Consider the following 18,780-nt stretch of genomic DNA (forward strand, 5'->3'; position numbering starts at 1 on the left):
CAGCATTTCCTGGACCACTATGTAGAAAACTGTAAGGACAAATTCAATGCACGGTAAAATTTGTTTGTCTGTGACAACCACTAAAATTGCTATATGAGATTAAAACTGTAAAACAGAATATAATAATAACAGGTAAAAGAGTTACCTCAAATTTACACAGTGGAGTAAAGTACGATGGTTAGGATGTTTCGTCCTGTTTGAGTACTATTGTGTTTACATATTTGATTGCTGCGTATTAATGGGGTTTTGATTCAAATAGGCTAACTGAACACTTTCCAAACAACAAATTGAGTGTAAATAACTTTTTAAATTCCTGTTGTCATTTTACTGTGGTATTCTGAAAGAAGACCAATGATGGTTCAGCAGCAGACATAAGATGCCAAGATAATATAATTAACTAGCATAAAGAAAGCAATTTTGGAACTGAGTTATTTGATGTGATGAATTTTTAGAGTAAAACAATTTTATTCAATGATCCGCAGAGGGGGCAGGTGGTCTTGATCAGGGTTCATTTTATGGCTGATTTGCTTAAAGCCATTAAGCAAAGTATTGTTCTTTGAAGTTGCTAGATTTCTGTATAAATATATTTTGACAATAATAATATGAAGTGCTAATTAAAGCAAGCTTGGTTTCCTCTCAGATCTTGCTAGGAATATTTCATATATAAATTGCTATGCAACCTACAACTTTAAGGGCATCAAGCACCTTTGAGGACCAGTATTCCTGTATGATGCTCTTTGAGACCCATAATCTATTTTAAATGACAGTTACAGTGAAATACTTTGTTCCCATACTGCATAATATAACTGATGAAATTGCACCTAATCAAGAAAGGGTTTTTTTTTTGTTTTTTTGGGGGAGGGTGTTTCATGTGATAGGTCAAAATCAAATCATTTTGGTTTTGCTTGTTCTTTTTGTGCTTTTTTTGACATGAGATCATGAAATTTGTATGAAACCATGGCTTAGCCTATGCTGGAAAAGGTTAGTGTGACTATCATAATGAGGCAAGGCCAGCAAGTCGTCCTAGTGAACACACTTCTTTTTTGATATCATTTATGTGCAATATAAATCATATTCCTGGGATCATATTCTGAATGCAATAAGGTGTTCTGGACTTTTGATTTTTTTCCCTTGTAACTAGAATCATACCAGGGCTTTCAACAGCACGCAAATTACTTCAGCAGAACTTGTTTCTAATGTAGACTCAACCAGTGTGTTGTCCAAACTCCAAGCGTTTTCTGGTATAGTGGATTTGTGGTTTGTTAGTGTTGCTTCCTGTCTGCAGCATGGCCTGTTTTGCAAATGAAATAGACTTTGATGAAGTTTAAATGCTGTGGAAATTTAGCTAAGATGTATACCTGCAATTTGGTGATTTTTAGGAGTCATACTGTTGCAATTTGTACTTGAATAGCCATAATGTCAATCTGAAGCTATTTTTGTGTAGTATTCTGCTCTGCAGACATTTACTTCTCTGTGTGATATTACATTCTGGAATCCCTTGACATGAACTAATCCTAATCTTTTGCAGGTTTTTTTCAAAATCATGTCTTACTACGAAAAATATTTTTCTCTTCCTAGTTGTAATTTTTAAAATAATCTTTGTTTTCAAAATTCGGTAAATAGAGTCCACATTAAAAGATAATTAATAAATAATGTCACTTCTCTGTTAACAGCGCCTATCCAATGGCTCCATAGACTCAAATGATGAAGCCAGTCAAGTTGTTGAACTTCAGGAACTACTGGAAAAGCAAAACTATGAAATGGCACAAATGAAGGAGCGTTTGGCTGCACTGTCATCCCGGGTGGGAGAGGTAGAGCAGGAAGCAGAGACTGCCAGAAAGGAGCTCATTAAAACAGAAGAAATGAACACTAAATATCAGAGAGACATTAGAGAGGTAAGGAGTTCACCACATTTGCCTCCTGTTTCTGGACTGCTATTCCTGCGATATCCAGTACAAACTGAGAGGCCAATGAATACAGCAAGCAAAAGCTGAGCTTTGATAAAGGCCACTGTACATAGGAAACTCAAAATTTACATAAGAAATAGTACTAGAAATCTCTTTATAAAACCGTGTTCATGAAAGCGTGTCTGTATATGTGCAACTTTAATAGGAGGAAGACCAACTCCTTTGTGTTTTAGCATTACTGGAGTGCATTCTGGCAAGTTTTCAGCCATTTCAAGGTTTTAAGATGAACTCTGCTAAGTAGAGATTCTGGTCATGTAGATAGTCTAAAGTACATTTTTTAAAACTCCTGGTCTGTTTCATAAAACAGTGTTATTTATCTAATCAATTATAATATTTACTCATGTGTGGTAGCTTCATTACTCCTGTTATAATATGCTATTTCCTTCTCTTAATAAATGGAAATGTAATTAAATTTTCCTTCTCTTTCCTCCTTTTAAATTTGTGGTGCTCCTTAGCACTCTCCAGAGTATCTCCTCTTATGTGGATGTTCTCAATATATGTGGGTGGTTGGCTTTAGAATCTATTTTAGTATTTTGAGATTAGAGTAGTTATCTTTCTGTTACATTGCTTCCTACAATATAGGCATTTCATATTGATTTATGTGTACCTGTGTGTATATGTATGCATATGTATGTATATATTTAACCTGTTATTTCTAGTATTCTGGAAGACATGTTCCTTCAGAACTTCTGATGCCTGACACAGCCTCAAAGTGTCTTCACATCTTTGCACTCTGCCTCTTTTTAAGTACTGTATCATTTTTATCTGGTTACAAAAAACAGTTTGCACTGATATGATTTTCCTTCTCTGCCACTGCTACAGTGTGTCACTAGGGGTCTCTAATATCTCCACTCTCATTTACCTTTTGACAAATATTGCTGTTTCACAGACACTTGACTGCCACTTGCTGTTTCTGCCTTACATACCACATCAGTTACAGGCTTACTCGCTTTCAGCCCTTTGCTTCCCAAGCAAAGTGGCCACTAATACATTTGCATGTAGAATAATTACAAATATCAGTGCAAAATCTGCTGCGAAAGGTATCTGTAAAGGTGGAAGTGCCTGCCTTCATTATTTCATAAGGCCACAAAAGATAGTTTTCCTAATGCAGAAAATGAAATACAGCAAGAAGGGTAGTTTAGTATTGTGTAACCTGGATGAATTATTGGAATTTTTTTTTCTGTGTGTTTTTAATAAAGACATACATAATTACTATTTTTATGGGTTTTTTCCAGCAATAAGCAAAAGCATCACCTGGATATGGTCCATTTTAGGACTAGCCATTTGGATCAATTTATATCTTCATTCTGTTTTACTTGAAAAATAATCTCACTTACTTCAACACTGCTTTTGTAATGTAACACAGCAAGACATGCTTATCAGTAAATATTTTCATTGTGAAAGATTATGTGGCAACATGTAGGTCTTCTCAAGAGTCAGATACAAGTTTAAACCTAATAAAATTAGTTGAAGAGAAATAGAAAAGGTGGTAGGCAAACTAATGAATAATTTGTTTAAATTACAGCTATTGAGTTCGGTGAGGCCAACTTGTAATACATGAATAAAAACAGCTCAAGAATTTAAAGACTTCTGTATCTGTAACAAATATGGATGACATACCCAGATGTTATAGTTATGTTAGGCATCCAACATTGTGGTCACTTGTTTTTCTGAAATTTCAGGACATGTCACCTGCTGTCTGCTAAGTGTACTTCAGCAGAAAAATATAGCGGGACCCAGGAATAAGAGTAGAAATGTGGAGATAGATTCCGCCCCCCCCCCCCCCCCCCATCACTCACAGTTTTTCTACTATTATGTAATTATAGCAGTTTGTCCATTTTCTAATCAAGCCTGCTGTTGTTTAAGAAGCAAACAAGCAAATGTGAGCTGCGTTTTGTGGGGTTTTGCACTGAAAAATATAGAAACTAGAAAAATATAAAAAAGAATGTTTCTGTTCACTCTACTCAACATCTACTACTTTAAATATCTTAGTTACAAGAAACCCTGAAGGAAATAAATTCTCTTTAAAACAGAAAAATTACTGTTGAGCGTACCTTACATCCCTGTCTACTGTTAGCATAACAAACTGGTATAAACTTGCGTAGCATTTTAATCGCATGGTTCTTGATGGAGTTTTTTTGTCACATTAGGCAATGGCACAAAAAGAAGATATGGAAGAAAGAATAACTACACTGGAGAAGCGCTACCTCAGTGCACAGAGGGAATCCACCTCCATACATGACATGAACGATAAGCTGGAAAATGAACTGGCAAACAAGGAAGCCATCCTACGTCAGGTGCAGTATCTGCTTTAGTCAGTTGATTTCTTTATAAACAATGAAAATTAATGCAAAGAAGGGGGCAGATCTACAGTAGATGATTTGCATTAGGTTAATCTGTTCATTTTTAATCAACAGATGAGTTAATCTAAAAAAACCCCAAATTGTTCAGCATCTCTAAGCTTCATATCAACTACTACAACCATGAATACCAGATCAATGTGTACATTTAACACTGTGAAATAACTGTGGATTTTAATGGTGTCTTGCATAAATGCACATCATCATATCCCCTAAGTAAAGATTGTCTCTGTTCCTGTGTAAAGATTTTCTGATTTTTATTTTTAAGCTAAAAAAACAAAAAAAAAATAGTATAAGCAAAAGAAATTCCTAACTACAGCAAAGACCAAAATTTGGATACAATAGATTGTAATGATTTCATGTATTACTAGTGTGTACATAAAATTTTACAAAGCTCAATGATCCTTGAATATCTTTTGGAAAAGTGTATGACATGATTCTGCAATTTTCTCTCATGGTACTTTGTTTCCACAGTGATTTAAAAAGCTGAAGTGTAAAGTGAACAGAAAAAAAAAGGTTTGTGACTTAAAGAATACAATGTGAACTGAAAGCTAACATAAAATTAATATAATTCAAACTGTAAAAAATGAAATTGCTCCTCAGCCTCAGACTTCTGTATGGTTTTTTTCACCTGTCATATCTTCAAACAGTATATAATGCTATATGGGAAGTATGATCTGATAATTTCTGCTTCTATGATTGTATGCAGATCCACTTACACACACATGTGCACATCCCTCTGTGTTTGTGTAAATATATGCACATGACTACCTCTTCAAGGAAGTTAAAGCATCAGAACTCAAACTCCCCGGCTTCTGCCAGCTTCCTTTGGCTATTTTGGCTATGAGGTACCTTCAATTGTTAGTGTGGGGGAAAATGAAAATACAAAGCACCCACCAACAATGGACAAGTAAGGTACCTGCATTTGTCCTGAGAGTTTTTAGTGCTGCCAGTGTAAGTCATGCTGCGTTGCAGAGGCTTAGTCTACCTACTCAAAGCAGTGATCAATAGAACTAGGCTTAGAACATATACTGGCAGAATTAAAGTTGCTTTGCAGCACTGTCATGTGAAAAGCCTACCTTTTCCTGCTTTTGAAGGAATATAAAAGAATCTAAAAGCACACTCCTTTTTCATTGTCTTCTATTACCTGGAATGAACAGGAAAGCAGGAAACACTTGTCAAGCCATTAAAATAATCTTAATCATGTGGTGCATCTCAGTAGGCCAGAAAATACTGCAGTTATGAAAAATCTTCCTCTTTCTCTTTAATGGTTATCGCGATTAGTCAATTTCACTTCTGTAAAATGAGACTTAATTGCAGGTTCACAATGAACAATATCACTGCAACCTTAAGTGACTAGCAACAAGGATATGATCATGAATGAATTAGCTGAGCAACAACTGTCAGTTTTAACATTTCCTAAGATATGATTGGTATTTGTTCAGAAAATTGCATTTGGCAGTTTGTTCAGAAACTTTGCTGGGAATTCTATCCTTTTGGAATTGTCTTTCTGTCCCATTTTAGCTCACACACAAATGTTTGTGTGAGATGGACTCAGTATTTCCATTTAGAAAATTCTCTTTTTACTGGCACCAATACTTTTATTTTGTTCATATAAACAATGCACTGATCAGAGGAGCTGTTTGCTCATCTTTTTTAGCACCATTCTGCAACACCTTTATCTTCACCTTCATATGGTCCTAGAGCCTCAAATCACTCATCGTTAGTGAGACTGGCAGCCTACACAGTTCTGTGCTGGAGTTAATGCCTTGCCAATAAGCTCTCCCAGGTTGTGGGGTGTCTGTGCTTATGTAGTAAGTTTTGATTGCTTCCCGAATACGCAAGAAACTGAAGGAAAACCTTAATGCTGAGTTTTCGTTTTTTTATACCTGTTTATCTATCTTTGGTCTTCAGTTGGAAGACAAAAACAGACAGCTGCAAGAGCGTCTAGAGCTGGCTGAGCAGAAGCTGCAGCAGACGATGAGGAAGGCTGAAACCTTACCTGAAGTGGAGGCTGAGCTGGCTCAGAGGATTGCAGCTCTAACTAAGGTACTGCCCTGAGAAATAGGTTCACTTCAGAAGCCCCACAGTTTAACACTGATTTATGTCCTGATTCCTCACCCCAAGGACAAAACAAAAGTAGTATCAAGTTAATTTGAAAGGAGAAGACGTTTCCTGATAAGTAATGTGGCACATGTTTAACCAGGAATGGTCTCAATGCCATGTTTGTAATTCTTAGTATTTTGGTAATCAGAAAAGTAGCTATCTGTTAGTTAGCCTAGACTATATTTTCAAAGGAATCATATGCTTCTAATATGTCAGCATTACTTATCCTAGGAGGATTCATTTTACCGTGTAAGAGTTTCTAATTTAAGGGGAGAGGGGTGGAGCAAAGTCCCATTCCTACACATAGTTAGTTCTTCTGGAAGTTTTCGCACACCATGTATATGAAACAACAATTATTTTCATTCCAATAAGTGCTGTAAAATCAAATTTTAATGGCAGCTGGGATTATTTGTACAACACAAATGAAGACAATTTGCAGTACATACTTCCAAGGTTCGTTTTGAATGATTCTTTGTATCGTATTTGCAAAGACAAATGTGAAACCCTGAGAGGACTTCAGACTGTTTTGTCTGATAAATTTGTTGTATGGCCGCTTTCTTGCAGAAAAAATAAGAAGATAAAAATAAATTTTCAGTAGTGTGCTTTTCATATTTGGCCTCTAATACTTTCAGATGTGCATGTAGTTAATACTACAACTCAGGTATTATCAGCTTCATAAAGACATATAACAATAATGTGTTTATTCTTCATCTCTCAAAATCGACAAAGAAAAATGCTTTTAAGAGACTGAATTACATATCATTCTGATTTATCTAAGTTTTCCTTTCTCTATTGCCAAGGAATGTTTTTAGCTATTTATATGCCTAGCTATTTTTATATTTTATGGATTTTTTTCAATTCTCATATTTTTGCATTTGTACTGAAGCCTGAAGTGCTGAGCAGATCACTAATGAAGTCCAATTTTTAAGTAATTTAGTGAAGAAGTAGAAAAAAAAGAGAAGCTTTTGGGGGATTTGATGTTTTTTGTTGTGGTTTTTTTTATTTTATTAAGGCAAGATCATTATTCAGTAATCAAGACTTTGTACTGTCTGCTTTAGGTTTACAGGAATGGGTGGGAATTTGAAAGAGAAAATGGTGGAAAAAAAGAAGAATCAGCAAAAAGAGCTACATGAATTACCAAACAAATATCATTGCATTTTAATAAAAACTCAGGTGCACATAAGAGCAATCCCTTGGCATTTTAACTTCTTTTTTTCTGTCGTTTCTGATTCAACTAATAATCCCATATTGTAATGCCCTCAGTAGCTTAAAAATATTGTTTTCTGTTTTAAGAGGATTTTTCCTGAATAATTTCTCCAGCAATTAGGCACGAGTAAGTATTTTGCAGTCTCAAGCATGTCTTTTCTTGCAACTGCATTTTTCCTTGAACATATATTAATGACAAATATTGTAAGAAGAAATCCCATTTCAACCATGCAGAGCACTCAGGGACTTCCATGAGATACTGTTGTTATCGTGACCATAAAGCTGCAGTTTACATCTCTGTTTGTCTTCTAACATTATTTCATCGGATGTGGTTAGAGGGCTGTGAACAGAGGTGATGCTCCACCCCATTTCACTTTGATGTACCTTATCAAAGTTTTTGCCAAGCCAGAAGCTCTTAAGAAGTATATTAGATTGTAATGCCAGTTCTGTTCATTTCTCTGTGATTACATGAAAGACTGAAGAAATTAATTTTATTTAAAATTATGTCTTTTTGGAATACACAACATGAAGAAGAATGTCAGAATTTGGCCAATAGGCTAAGTAAGCCTATGTTTTATATATCTTGTATACAACGTCTTTGCAAACTGTGGAGCTCATTAAAGTGCTGGTTTGACGCTCTGAAGTTTGAAGTCCATTACTTCTCACAGATCACAAATGTAGCTCAGAACCAAGGATGACTTTGCAGTCACTGCAGCTTACTTAGGTAGTTTTAAATTAGCTAGCTGGTATACTGTTACCACGCTAGCTATTCAGTGAAAGCTGCAAGACCTACTTAAGGGGCTCAATAATGCTTAATTATCTTTTCCTTTGGTAAGCTTTGTGCCAGCATACACATTGTCAGTAGGGCTCAAATTAGCTGGCTTCAGACTACCTTAAGTCTGCCTACCTGAGCTATGGTCACTGCAATGTCCATGTATACTAAGTAAAAGATGAGCCCCCTGAATCAGCTAGTCTTTCTGCACTGCAAATAAAAATGATTCATGCTTCTTTTGTACTACCTCAATGAAACTAGTTTCTCTGAGATTAATGGGGTTACAGTCACGTGAAAGAGGTGAGTTAAGCCAAATATTTTACGTGTTTTTTAAAGGAAAGAAGTATGGAAAAACTGGAAATGATGGCTACTTCACTGTGGGTAAAATATAAGACCAGTTATCTACGTGTGGAGATAAACCAGAACAAACGTGTTCTGGATCTGGATGTGATACACCTTCCCCAACTTTCAAATATGCATGTTACAGCTCTGCATTCAATTTACTATACTCTTCCTCATAATAAATCTGTGTTGGGATTCTGCAAAAGAAGGATGTAGAATGAGATCCTTCTATGGTGTCAGTTTCTAAAATGAGTTGTTTTTCATTTTTATATATGGACTAGTGAATGTCTGTTGCTACTTTTCTATGCCCAAACTAGTTCATAAGGAGTGAACTTCCAAAAGTTTGGACTATACAGTGAACTCAGATAAGTACCCATGAATTTACCTGAATCGCTTGAACTTTTCTTTGGCTTTGTATTCACTGTGTTCTGCCCACTGGGTGAGCAACTGGAGGGTTAGTCAGCCAGTGGCAGACTAACCTGGAACAGCATGATCCCATGTACTGTGCTGTCCTGCCTGGCCGTCACACTGGTATCTGTCTGGTCATGACAAGTAGCACAGCTCTGGGCATGTATCCCAAGATTTAGATTGCCATGACTCATTGAGCCACCTTGTACTCACTCTTACAGTATTGGTCTGTTTGCCTGCCCTGGAGAGGCAGTTGGTAGCAGAAAGAAACTCCCTCCAATATTAACTAAACCTTTCTTTATCCTGCAAGGTGTTTGTTTTCCTCAGAAGAGACAGACATTGAAGCATCTAGAATCTTCAGATGGTTAGTCTGTCAAACACGGTTTCTCCTTGCATGTATTCAAGGAGGGGTCTAGTGGAGACAACCAGCATCCACCTACTTCCATTCACACACTCCCACTAGTAGTCACTCTCCCCCTCGGGTGCTTGTGCAACAGAGGTACCATGTCACTTCTCTGATCACAAGACAGCAGTCAGCATTTTACTCCATCATGCCTGTATGCAGGTCACCAGAGCTACCAACGGTGCATTTTAGCTGCATTAGAGAAGCACTGACATGGAGAAGAGGAAGCTGTAATCATAATAAACCACATTTAACACAGTAACATGTTCAGATTATTTTAAAGGTGATAAAAAATGACCTGAAAGTTGGAGGAAAGTGGGACACAATGCTTGCTTTGTGGCTATGTGGGATCTGGTTTGCATTAAGTAGGGAGGAAGTTGCAAGAAAGTGAAAGGAGGTGGTCTGCAATGGAAATGATGCAAAGAGGGGAAAGAAGTTCTGTGAGAAGTGGATGTAGTTAAGAAAGAAACCTCTCTGAGAACAAGGGAGAGAGAGAAGATGATGTGTTAGGTGGAAAAGAAAGTTCATAAATCTTCGGGGAGGGGAAGATAAAATCTTCTATGGAGATGGAAGTCTGAGAAAACTCCACGTTTACAACACATTACTGTCTTCTCAAACCATCCCTCTTCTTGTGCTTCCCTTTCCACAGAAGATTTTGTCCTGATAGAAGGAAGAATTGAAAGAACCAAGTTTGACAGAGCTAAATGTAAAGAGTTGCTTACTTAAACCCATGAGGTGTAGAAGGTACTTGGGGAATGAAGGAGGGGTAAGAATGTGTGGTTATGTAGTGACTGAAAGGTTGGTTTCAGAAAAAGGGGTGGCTTAAGCCAAGACATTTTGTCACATTTGTAACGGGTTAGAAATGAGCATGTGAACAAGTAGCTGATAACTTTGTGAGCTGTTGTAACTCAGTCACCATGACCACCTATTTTCACCTTGAATTGCATAGCTCAATTCAATAATGCATTCTTTCTTCTTGAATAACTCATTCAAAGTATAGCCAAAGAAACGTGTGCCATAAGAAGCCAGTAGATAATCTGGAGACAGCAGATGTTGAAAAGTCAAGGTCTCAAAACTGTGGAAATTGGCTTACACCATTAGAAAAGTTTAGATTTATTCCTGCAGCTCAGCATGAGGAAGAAAAATGATAGCACCTGTACTGTACAGGTGCTTTCTGCCTCTGAAGTTGGATCTTTTTTTTTCAACTAAGATGCAAAGACCTAGAAAATGTGCAGTGCCAACAGCAACAGATGATGTGAAAGCAACATTTTTCTTGTGGGCGCATTAGCAGTAGGAGCAGCAGCAGAGTTTTAACGGGGTTAGAGGGCAATAATACAAGCTGCTTGGTATTCCCTCAAAGCAAAATTTTCCTGTCTATTGCTGGCTTATTCTGGCTATTTCTTTACTGTTTCATAGCATATAGAGTGCAAAATGAGCATTAAGACTCACGCTGGTATCTCGTAGGGGTCAGACATTGTTAGTTTTTGTCCATGTATTTTTAATCCAGTCTAAGATACACAGTTTCAGGAACCTATTTATAACTGAATGTGCTGGCTAAATGCTTTAAATGCTAGTTGCTGAATACCACAGCATGTGTCTTACTAATCCTCCTGTACAGAGTACTAGTGAACAGGCATGCAAGTCAAATATTATAAAGAATAATGTAGGCTAAGGTCTGCCGAGCAAGTAGTCATGCAAGTTCCACTTTAGAAAGTTTTTAACTTAATTAACTCTTAGAAAAGCAAGTCGGAAGAAATCCAACTGCTGTTTGAGAACCTCGGAGCCCACAGTTGTCCCTTCTGTCTCATGTGTATCTGAAATTCTTCTACAGGAACACGACTAACACTGGTGTCTCTGCCTCAAACCGCAAGGCAGAGACAGAGACATTCAATATTTTTGTGGTAGGCTTCCAGCCTCCCAAACAGCCTATTCCAGTGGGAATGTCTGGGGCTAACACATGTGGACAACAAAAAAGTGTAGTCATCACAGGCGTGTCCATCCTAACAATATGGCCTGGGGAAGTCTATACAGGAGGCATTTGCAAATCCCTTAGGGAATAGCTGAATTGCTAGGTCCTTGTGTCCAGAAGGGTCTCTCTGAGACCCAGCTTTGGGGCCTTTCTCATCGTAAGGAGCAATGAGAGGTGCCGAAACCCTCATTTTGGGACTGTGTTCCAGCTAGGCCCACGAGGAGGTGGAGGAGCTGCTCTTCCTACTGCAGCTCTTTGTCTACAGGTAGGTTTTTGCAAGTGATAGAAAAAGGGAATATATGTGTGTGTTTTTGTCTCCCTAACCCTTTTGATTCATATCCCTGCTGCAGTGGCTGCTCGTGCTTTTGGCACATAAGAACCAGTGGATAAAATCCCTAAATAGCATTAGAGCCCAGCGTGGGTAAAAAGGCTGAGCACCTGTGCTTGTTCTCCGCCAGACAAGCAGTTGAGCCTAATTGTTTAATGTCTCAGTTATAAAATAATTGGTTCTTTTAGAGTAATACAGAATAACACTTTAGGAACAAATTCATGAAATGCAAATAGATAAAGGAAACATAAAATATTCAAATACATTTTAAGTGTTTAGAATAATGATATTTGTTTTTATTCTAAGGCATATTGAATTTTAATTAAGTTTAAAGTCTCTTTATCCTACCAAAAAGAAGTAAAGGGAGATGAGTTTGGAGATCAGCCCTGTTTTCTTTTGTGCTGGAAAATGAAGTACAGGTACTCTGAGCGACATTCAGGAAGGGTTTTTAACAAGTACGTAACTATCAACATTTTAATATTCTTAGTAGAATAACTAAAAACTATCATGCAAAAAGACTTACATAAATCTTAAACCTGTAGTATTCAGGAAGGTTTTTTAACAAGTATGTAACTATCAACATTTTAATAATCTTAGTGGAATAACTGAGAACTATCACGCAAAAAGATTTATATAAATCTTAAACATCTAGCTTAGTAAATTATTAAAGCAGTAGGAGGTCATAAAATAGCAGAGTTATGAGAACATCATGTTCTTTCAAGAATGCTTTGTGCATAAGAATTTAGATAACATATAATTCTGACAATAATTTTATTCCTCCTCCTCTTCCAAATAATAGCTAGGCCTAATACCACAATTATTTTCTGCATTGAAAGGACTGTTTCCTGCTAAGAAATGGCACCGTTTGGACTGAAAAATCTATTTTTAGTATGAAAAATAAATGTGAATGATATAGCTAGCTAGACCAGCGTCTCAGGGACAGGTTATGACAAACAGCAGCAGGTATCAAAAGACTCAAATGACATCCTCTTTGAACCCAGAAGTATTAGTTTGGTGATCTTCTTATTTTTGCATTAACCTGCAACTAAGTGTATAGAAGCAGTTAAGATTTAGTAATTTGCTTTTAAAGTTTGCAGTCAGCTAATGAAGCTTTTAAGTAGTTTAATTTTGTATGATGATACCCCCAATGTGTTCTATATTTCCCTCAATTAAAATGGTTTCAAAGAGGTAGAATTTCTTAAGCCTTCTCAATAATCAGCTCAGAGCTTTGATGATTTTAAATCTTCTCCTGACCCTTGGAGACACATGAAGGGAAGGCCTTGGACCAAGAGCGCTGCCAAGACTCAAAAAGGAGAGAAGTCTATCTTCTGTAGAGGAGCATAAAGCTTGGTCACTTCATGAAAGGGATACCATGGTCTGGTTTTCTGCAATCACAGGGACTGAACATTTTCCAGTCCTGTCTTTCTATTTATCCAACTGGGAGAGGAAGCAGTGTATTCGCAATTGTGTGCTGAAACAAACTATTATGTAAAATTAAAATATAAGATAATCATAAAGGAATTCTCACTGGTCCAAGGTGTGATAAATAGACAAAATAGTTTCAGATAATGAAGAAGTTCAAATACATCGCAAGACTACTGCTTCATGATCAGAAACAATAAGTGCGCTTTATTTAATAAGCTTAGTTACAGAGTATACTGACTTCTTAAATTTTGCAAGAATCTGAGATTTGTGGATATACTTACTCTGAAAATAGTAGTCATCTTCAAAGTTAAGCATTAATCTTCTGATTATGCAAAGTAGAATTTTGTCATAGGAATGTCTTCATATCAAAAGCTGCATTTTATATTTATAAATCTCTAGATCACAGGCTTGTTTTCTGTCTGATCTCTTGGTCCTGATACATAATACTACTAAGTTTTAGGTAATTTTAAGTTACGATGTACATCTGGAATTACTTTGGTATCCCTAGTTATTCTGATAAATCATTAGTAGACAACAGTATGAAAAACAGTCTTACTAAAAAAATATGGTATTGAAGTTAGTATTTCTTGTACATATTAAAGTTTGCTCATCTGAAAATGCAGTTCAGGATCTCTTTGTGAGAGAGGGTAGATCTGGCAGAGTGAAATAGCATTAGAGAAGCGCAAGCTCACAACTCAGTCATCAGTAGCACTGTCTATATGCCTTATGCACGTTCCTGTTTCCATAGCAACAAATCCAATATAGCATTTCTCTTTCTTTAAGGGATTTTTTTCATTTTGAATGATAACTTAGACTTGTTTGATATGACAATAGCATGAATATTCATGTTTTGCAACAAATGACCTAATTAAGGTCAACTTCTGTCAGAAGTAGTAATGAATCTTTGGATGGATAACCATTTCTACACTCAGTGATGACTTTTCATTCCTATTAATGAATTTTTATTTATAGGTGGTTCTTTTATCTGGTGACCTTGATCTTCCAAAGAGATCCACCAGGGTGGATCCTTTCAAAGGGATCAAAACTATATTGTTTATTTGGATGAAAGGGCTTATGTAGTGTATTCTAAAATGGAATACTGAAGCTTGAGCCTTGTCTCTTTTGACATGCTATTTTCTAGAAATTAGGGAATGTACCATAACGTTGCACAGTTCTGTAACTGACCAATCCATTAATTTAGTATTTATGCATTGTTTTCATTCCTAGAAAATGATAGAAGAATTATAAATGACTTTCTGACATTGGCCTCGCAGAGTCCTGCTCTGGTGTTCAGTTTGCCATAATTCCAAAGAAAACCATTAGATTAGACAGTATTGCTTTGAATCCACTCTGTAGTAATATGCCATCAGCCAGCCATCACTAACCTTGAACCTCCATGTGTAGGTTGATAGCTTTTTTAGCATTCCATTATTTTCAGTTTCTCCACATCAACTGCATCATATTCACCAAATATCGGTGTAGTTTATTCCACATAAAAATCTGTCAGTTAAAAGTATTAAATTTTCAGTCACACTTTTCTTTTAAGCATTCTGTGCTGTGTTCTGTTCAGTGTCAGTGTCTTTAGTTCTGATTTTTCAATTTTGTCCCTCTCCTTTTCCTTGACTTGTTAGTCTGATCCAACCTCTTCTACCTCATCTGATGATTATCAATATGTTATGGAAGCTAAACTACAAGAAATGATCTCCATACGTAGGAAGGTAGTCCTACTGGACTTTACTTTCTATTGCTAAATAGAATCCATCTGATATGTTTTCATTTTTTTTAACTTTTTTTTTTTATTGATAATCAACCATCGTGCAGTTCAGTGCTTCAGGAGCTTTCAATTTTACGATGGCAGGTTTGTGTTCAAACCATGCACAGTCTGCATGTTACATTTGGCTGATTTCATTGCTCATAAATAACTCCAATGTTTTGCTGATGCTTGGATGTAACAGGCCTTTGTAGCTGACACATTTCAAGCAATGCTGTTCAGCTGCCTGTTTAAATAAAGTTTCTTTTCAGAAAACTAAGTTTGCAGTTAGTAGTAGCTTGCTTTATGTTTTGTTTAAACTTTACTGAGATAAAAACTTACTAAGCCAGTTAAATTACAGAAAGAGTCTTTCTGGTTTTTTTACAGGCAGAAGAAAGACATGGAAACATTGAGGAACGTATGAGACACTTAGAAGCTCAACTGGAAGAGAAGAATCAGGAACTTCAAAGAGTAAGTGTATTGCAGACAGCTTCTGTGCACTTTTCTTCTTTTAATTTGTCAATATGGTGCTACATTATGCACTCCAGCACACAAATCTACTGGTAAATGGTTTATTTATAGCACTGATGGCAGCATTACTGTACTTAACCATCTTAGTATACTCGTTTACATTTAGTTGCAGCTTTCAAAGTATTCTGCTGATACGAAAATGAATGTGCATTAATAAATAACTATAATTATGTTTCCTGTGGAAAGTCTTTAAATGACTACAGTTACCATAATCTTTTTTATCATTTTTTAATGATACAAGTCTGTACTGGTTAATTTTGGACCCTACCAATGTGTCTTTTCTATTCTGCATTAAAGGCAAGACAAAGAGAAAAAATGAATGAGGAGCACAACAAAAGATTATCGGATACCGTAGACAGACTTCTGACAGAATCCAATGAGCGTCTGCAGCTACACTTAAAAGAGAGAATGGCAGCACTTGAAGAAAAGGTACACGCAGAGAGCAGTATAAAGTTTAGCTTGATAAAGATTCTTCTGTATGAAACCTGTTCTACTTTTATTGGGATGGAAGCATCGTACTGGTTTTGTATTACCAAATATTACCACAAATATGGTCTAACTTATACATTTAACTCTTAATTCAAGACTGTGCTCAGGAATCTTTCCAGGGCTACTGTGAACTGCAGATGCTGAATATTATAAGTCCCTGTTTTATTGGCGGGGAGACTGATGAGGAGCTTGTAAATGACCAGTGCACGACACGGCACGAGGCAGTGAAAGAAAGTGGATGAGAACTGAGGAATGGCCGCGTTGCAGATGTGCTGTCATTGCTGTATTTTAGCCTGCTGATTTCACCTCTCTTCCTCTAGGAAGAGTAAAATGCTGTCACCACAGAAGGAACATCTACCCTTGGAGAGGGAATGTTATTTACAGGTTTTCCGTGATGTGAGAGACAATGGGCCTGCAAAGTTCATATTCAATGATCTTTATATACACCTTCGTTATTCCCTTCCTCTTCTACTTAATCACTTTCAGTTTGATGTGAGCGGAATCTTTCAGTGTCTTTCAGAAGGATATTTCAGAACCTCTCAGAGAATGTACTTCTGGTTTATATCACTGAAACAAAATGTTGTACAAAGCAAGAAATAGGCCTTCCTAAAGAACAACCTGAGAGAAATAGTTGTCCAAGAGTGTGACAGCTGCTCAGTCCAAGGAAAATACAAAGTCTTTGCTGTTCCTCATAGAATGTGGTCCTACATGTTTGGATTATTTCCAGTGTTTTAAATTTAGTAATTACTCAGACAGAGGCATTAAGGGATTTTAATTCTAAAGTCCAGTGAGTATGAACTTTACCAACTTGTACATGGAAGCTGCACATATGTGGTGATAGTTGAATGTTTAACATTTCTCTAATTTCTTTCTGGTTTATCTGTATTTTATTTTTTCTTCTAATTCCTAGAATGTTTTGATTCAAGAATCTGAAAGTTTCAGGAAAAATCTGGAAGAGTCTTTACATGACAAGGTACTATAAAATACTGCAGTGTTACCTGTTTTTTATCAAAAGTTATCTATTTATTATTTGGAAATAGGTATATAGTATATTAATTACACAACAAGTATGTAAAATCTTCCTAGCATCAGTGATAATTCCTTTAATCACCCAGATGTCTTAACTAACCTTTGAGGGTCTCTAACAACTGTTCTGAGCTAAGTTTATGGTTGAGATCGTAGCCTCAGGAAGGCAATACTAAAATTCATATTTATTTCACTGGCTATGGAATTTTTGTTCTATCAGTTTGAATTCTGAAAAACTCTTGTTTAACAGAGATGTACACATAACCGGTTACACTTTCATAGTGAAGAATGTAATTACTTGATTTGATGCAATTATTTATAACAGGTGCAGTGGCATTACGCTAAATATAGCTGAAAGTGGCCTTTCCTAGTTCATTGCAAATTAGCCCCTAATACAGTTTAGTGAATCAGTCAAATTAATTGTAAATATTTATTCCAGTCCAAAATGTTAAGATTTTGGTTTGGAGTTATGCTTGCCTTGAGCACGGTAGGACACACAAACGTATCTGCCCTCAGAGTCACAGAAGTGTTTAATGTATCAAATACATTTAAGAGAGATTGTACAGAATCTGAAAAATATAACTCCGTCCACAACCAAGAACTCTGAGAAAAATAACAAAAGAAGTATCTGTTCAAATAAATTTTTTTCATCTGCATTCAGATAACCTTGTAGAAAGGCAGAGAGGTTAAAGTCCCCAAAAGGAGCTTGTAGTGCAGTTTAAATAAATAAAATTTCCCTGCTTTACTACTGCACTTATAAGGTGATTCAGTTATCATAAAATTAGGATCATACTTCACCATCAAGTTAGCTGACAAAAGGACATTTCTAAAGCTGTATAAATTGAAACAAAAGTTTCTATCATTTTTCTACCAGAGAATCGAAACCTGAATTATGGATACCAATTTTGTCTGTGTAAATAAGATATTTTGCCTAAATTATCTTCAACATAACTTTATTGTTTTAATAGTGTTAGAGTGGAAGTGAATACAGTGGCTAATTCTTTTCAGTTTTCTGGCTTGACTTTTCATATTAACTCTTGACAAAGATGAAAAATCTCGTATAAAGATCTACATTTGTATTGAGAGTATTTTTGCAGCAACATATTTATTTATTTATTGATTGATTCTTGTGTAAGGATGGAAAGTGAAATAAATAAAACACCTCCACTACCACTCTGTGCAATTGATGGAGATGAGTTCTCTTCACATGCAACCACATATGTCTGAATCCAGAGCTTCTAAGTTCCCACTTTGAAGTGTTTATTTGTTCCACTTCTATGAAGAAACTGGTGAAGCAGTTTAAGATGCATGGACATAACACCAGATATTAATATTCTCTAAATAACTAGCCAATGGTACAAGTAGAGTAACCACGAAGTCATCTCTTCTATTCAACCAAGAAAGAGTGTAAAAATAGGATAATAAGAATTACTGAATCTGATTGTAATTAAGCACAGATCTCTTTCCTTCCTGGCATTTTGGAATACTGAACTTTTCAAACTCTAGGAACACCAGCATTACTTCTTCATCCCATGTTGTCTTATGATTGATTTTAAAATTCTTTTATTTCTTTTTATTGTATTAATAGACTGTAGTTACTTGTAGAATTTGGGAACAATGCTTTTTTTCCTAGTGCTTGACATCAATAGTCTTTTTCACAGCTAGTTCCAAAAATCTATTTTTTCTGATATTCTGTAA

At 36.1% G+C, this 18,780-nt stretch overlaps 1 protein-coding gene across 6 annotated transcripts in view; it reads left to right on the top strand.

Moving 5' to 3' along the window:
* Positions 1-18,780, top strand: part of PPFIA2 (PPFI scaffold protein A2) — a 357,310-nt gene that overhangs the window by 279,272 nt on the left and 59,258 nt on the right. For 5 of the 6 annotated variants that reach the window (XM_075429536.1, XM_075429538.1, XM_075429537.1 and 2 more), the window contains 6 exons: positions 1,674-1,895; positions 4,118-4,264; positions 6,242-6,376; positions 15,424-15,507; positions 15,865-15,996; positions 16,967-17,029. In XM_075429536.1, the coding sequence (XP_075285651.1) occupies positions 1,674-1,895; positions 4,118-4,264; positions 6,242-6,376; positions 15,424-15,507; positions 15,865-15,996; positions 16,967-17,029 (783 nt within the window). Of the gene's footprint in view, positions 1-1,673; positions 1,896-4,117; positions 4,265-6,241; positions 6,377-14,917; positions 15,005-15,423; positions 15,508-15,864; positions 15,997-16,966; positions 17,030-18,780 lie in introns of all 6 variants that reach the window. The other variant, XM_075429542.1, reaches the window with a different exon arrangement.

This window comes from Opisthocomus hoazin, chromosome 8 (genome assembly GCF_030867145.1).
Source record: "Opisthocomus hoazin isolate bOpiHoa1 chromosome 8, bOpiHoa1.hap1, whole genome shotgun sequence".
NCBI classification, from domain to species: Eukaryota; Metazoa; Chordata; class Aves; order Opisthocomiformes; family Opisthocomidae; genus Opisthocomus; species Opisthocomus hoazin.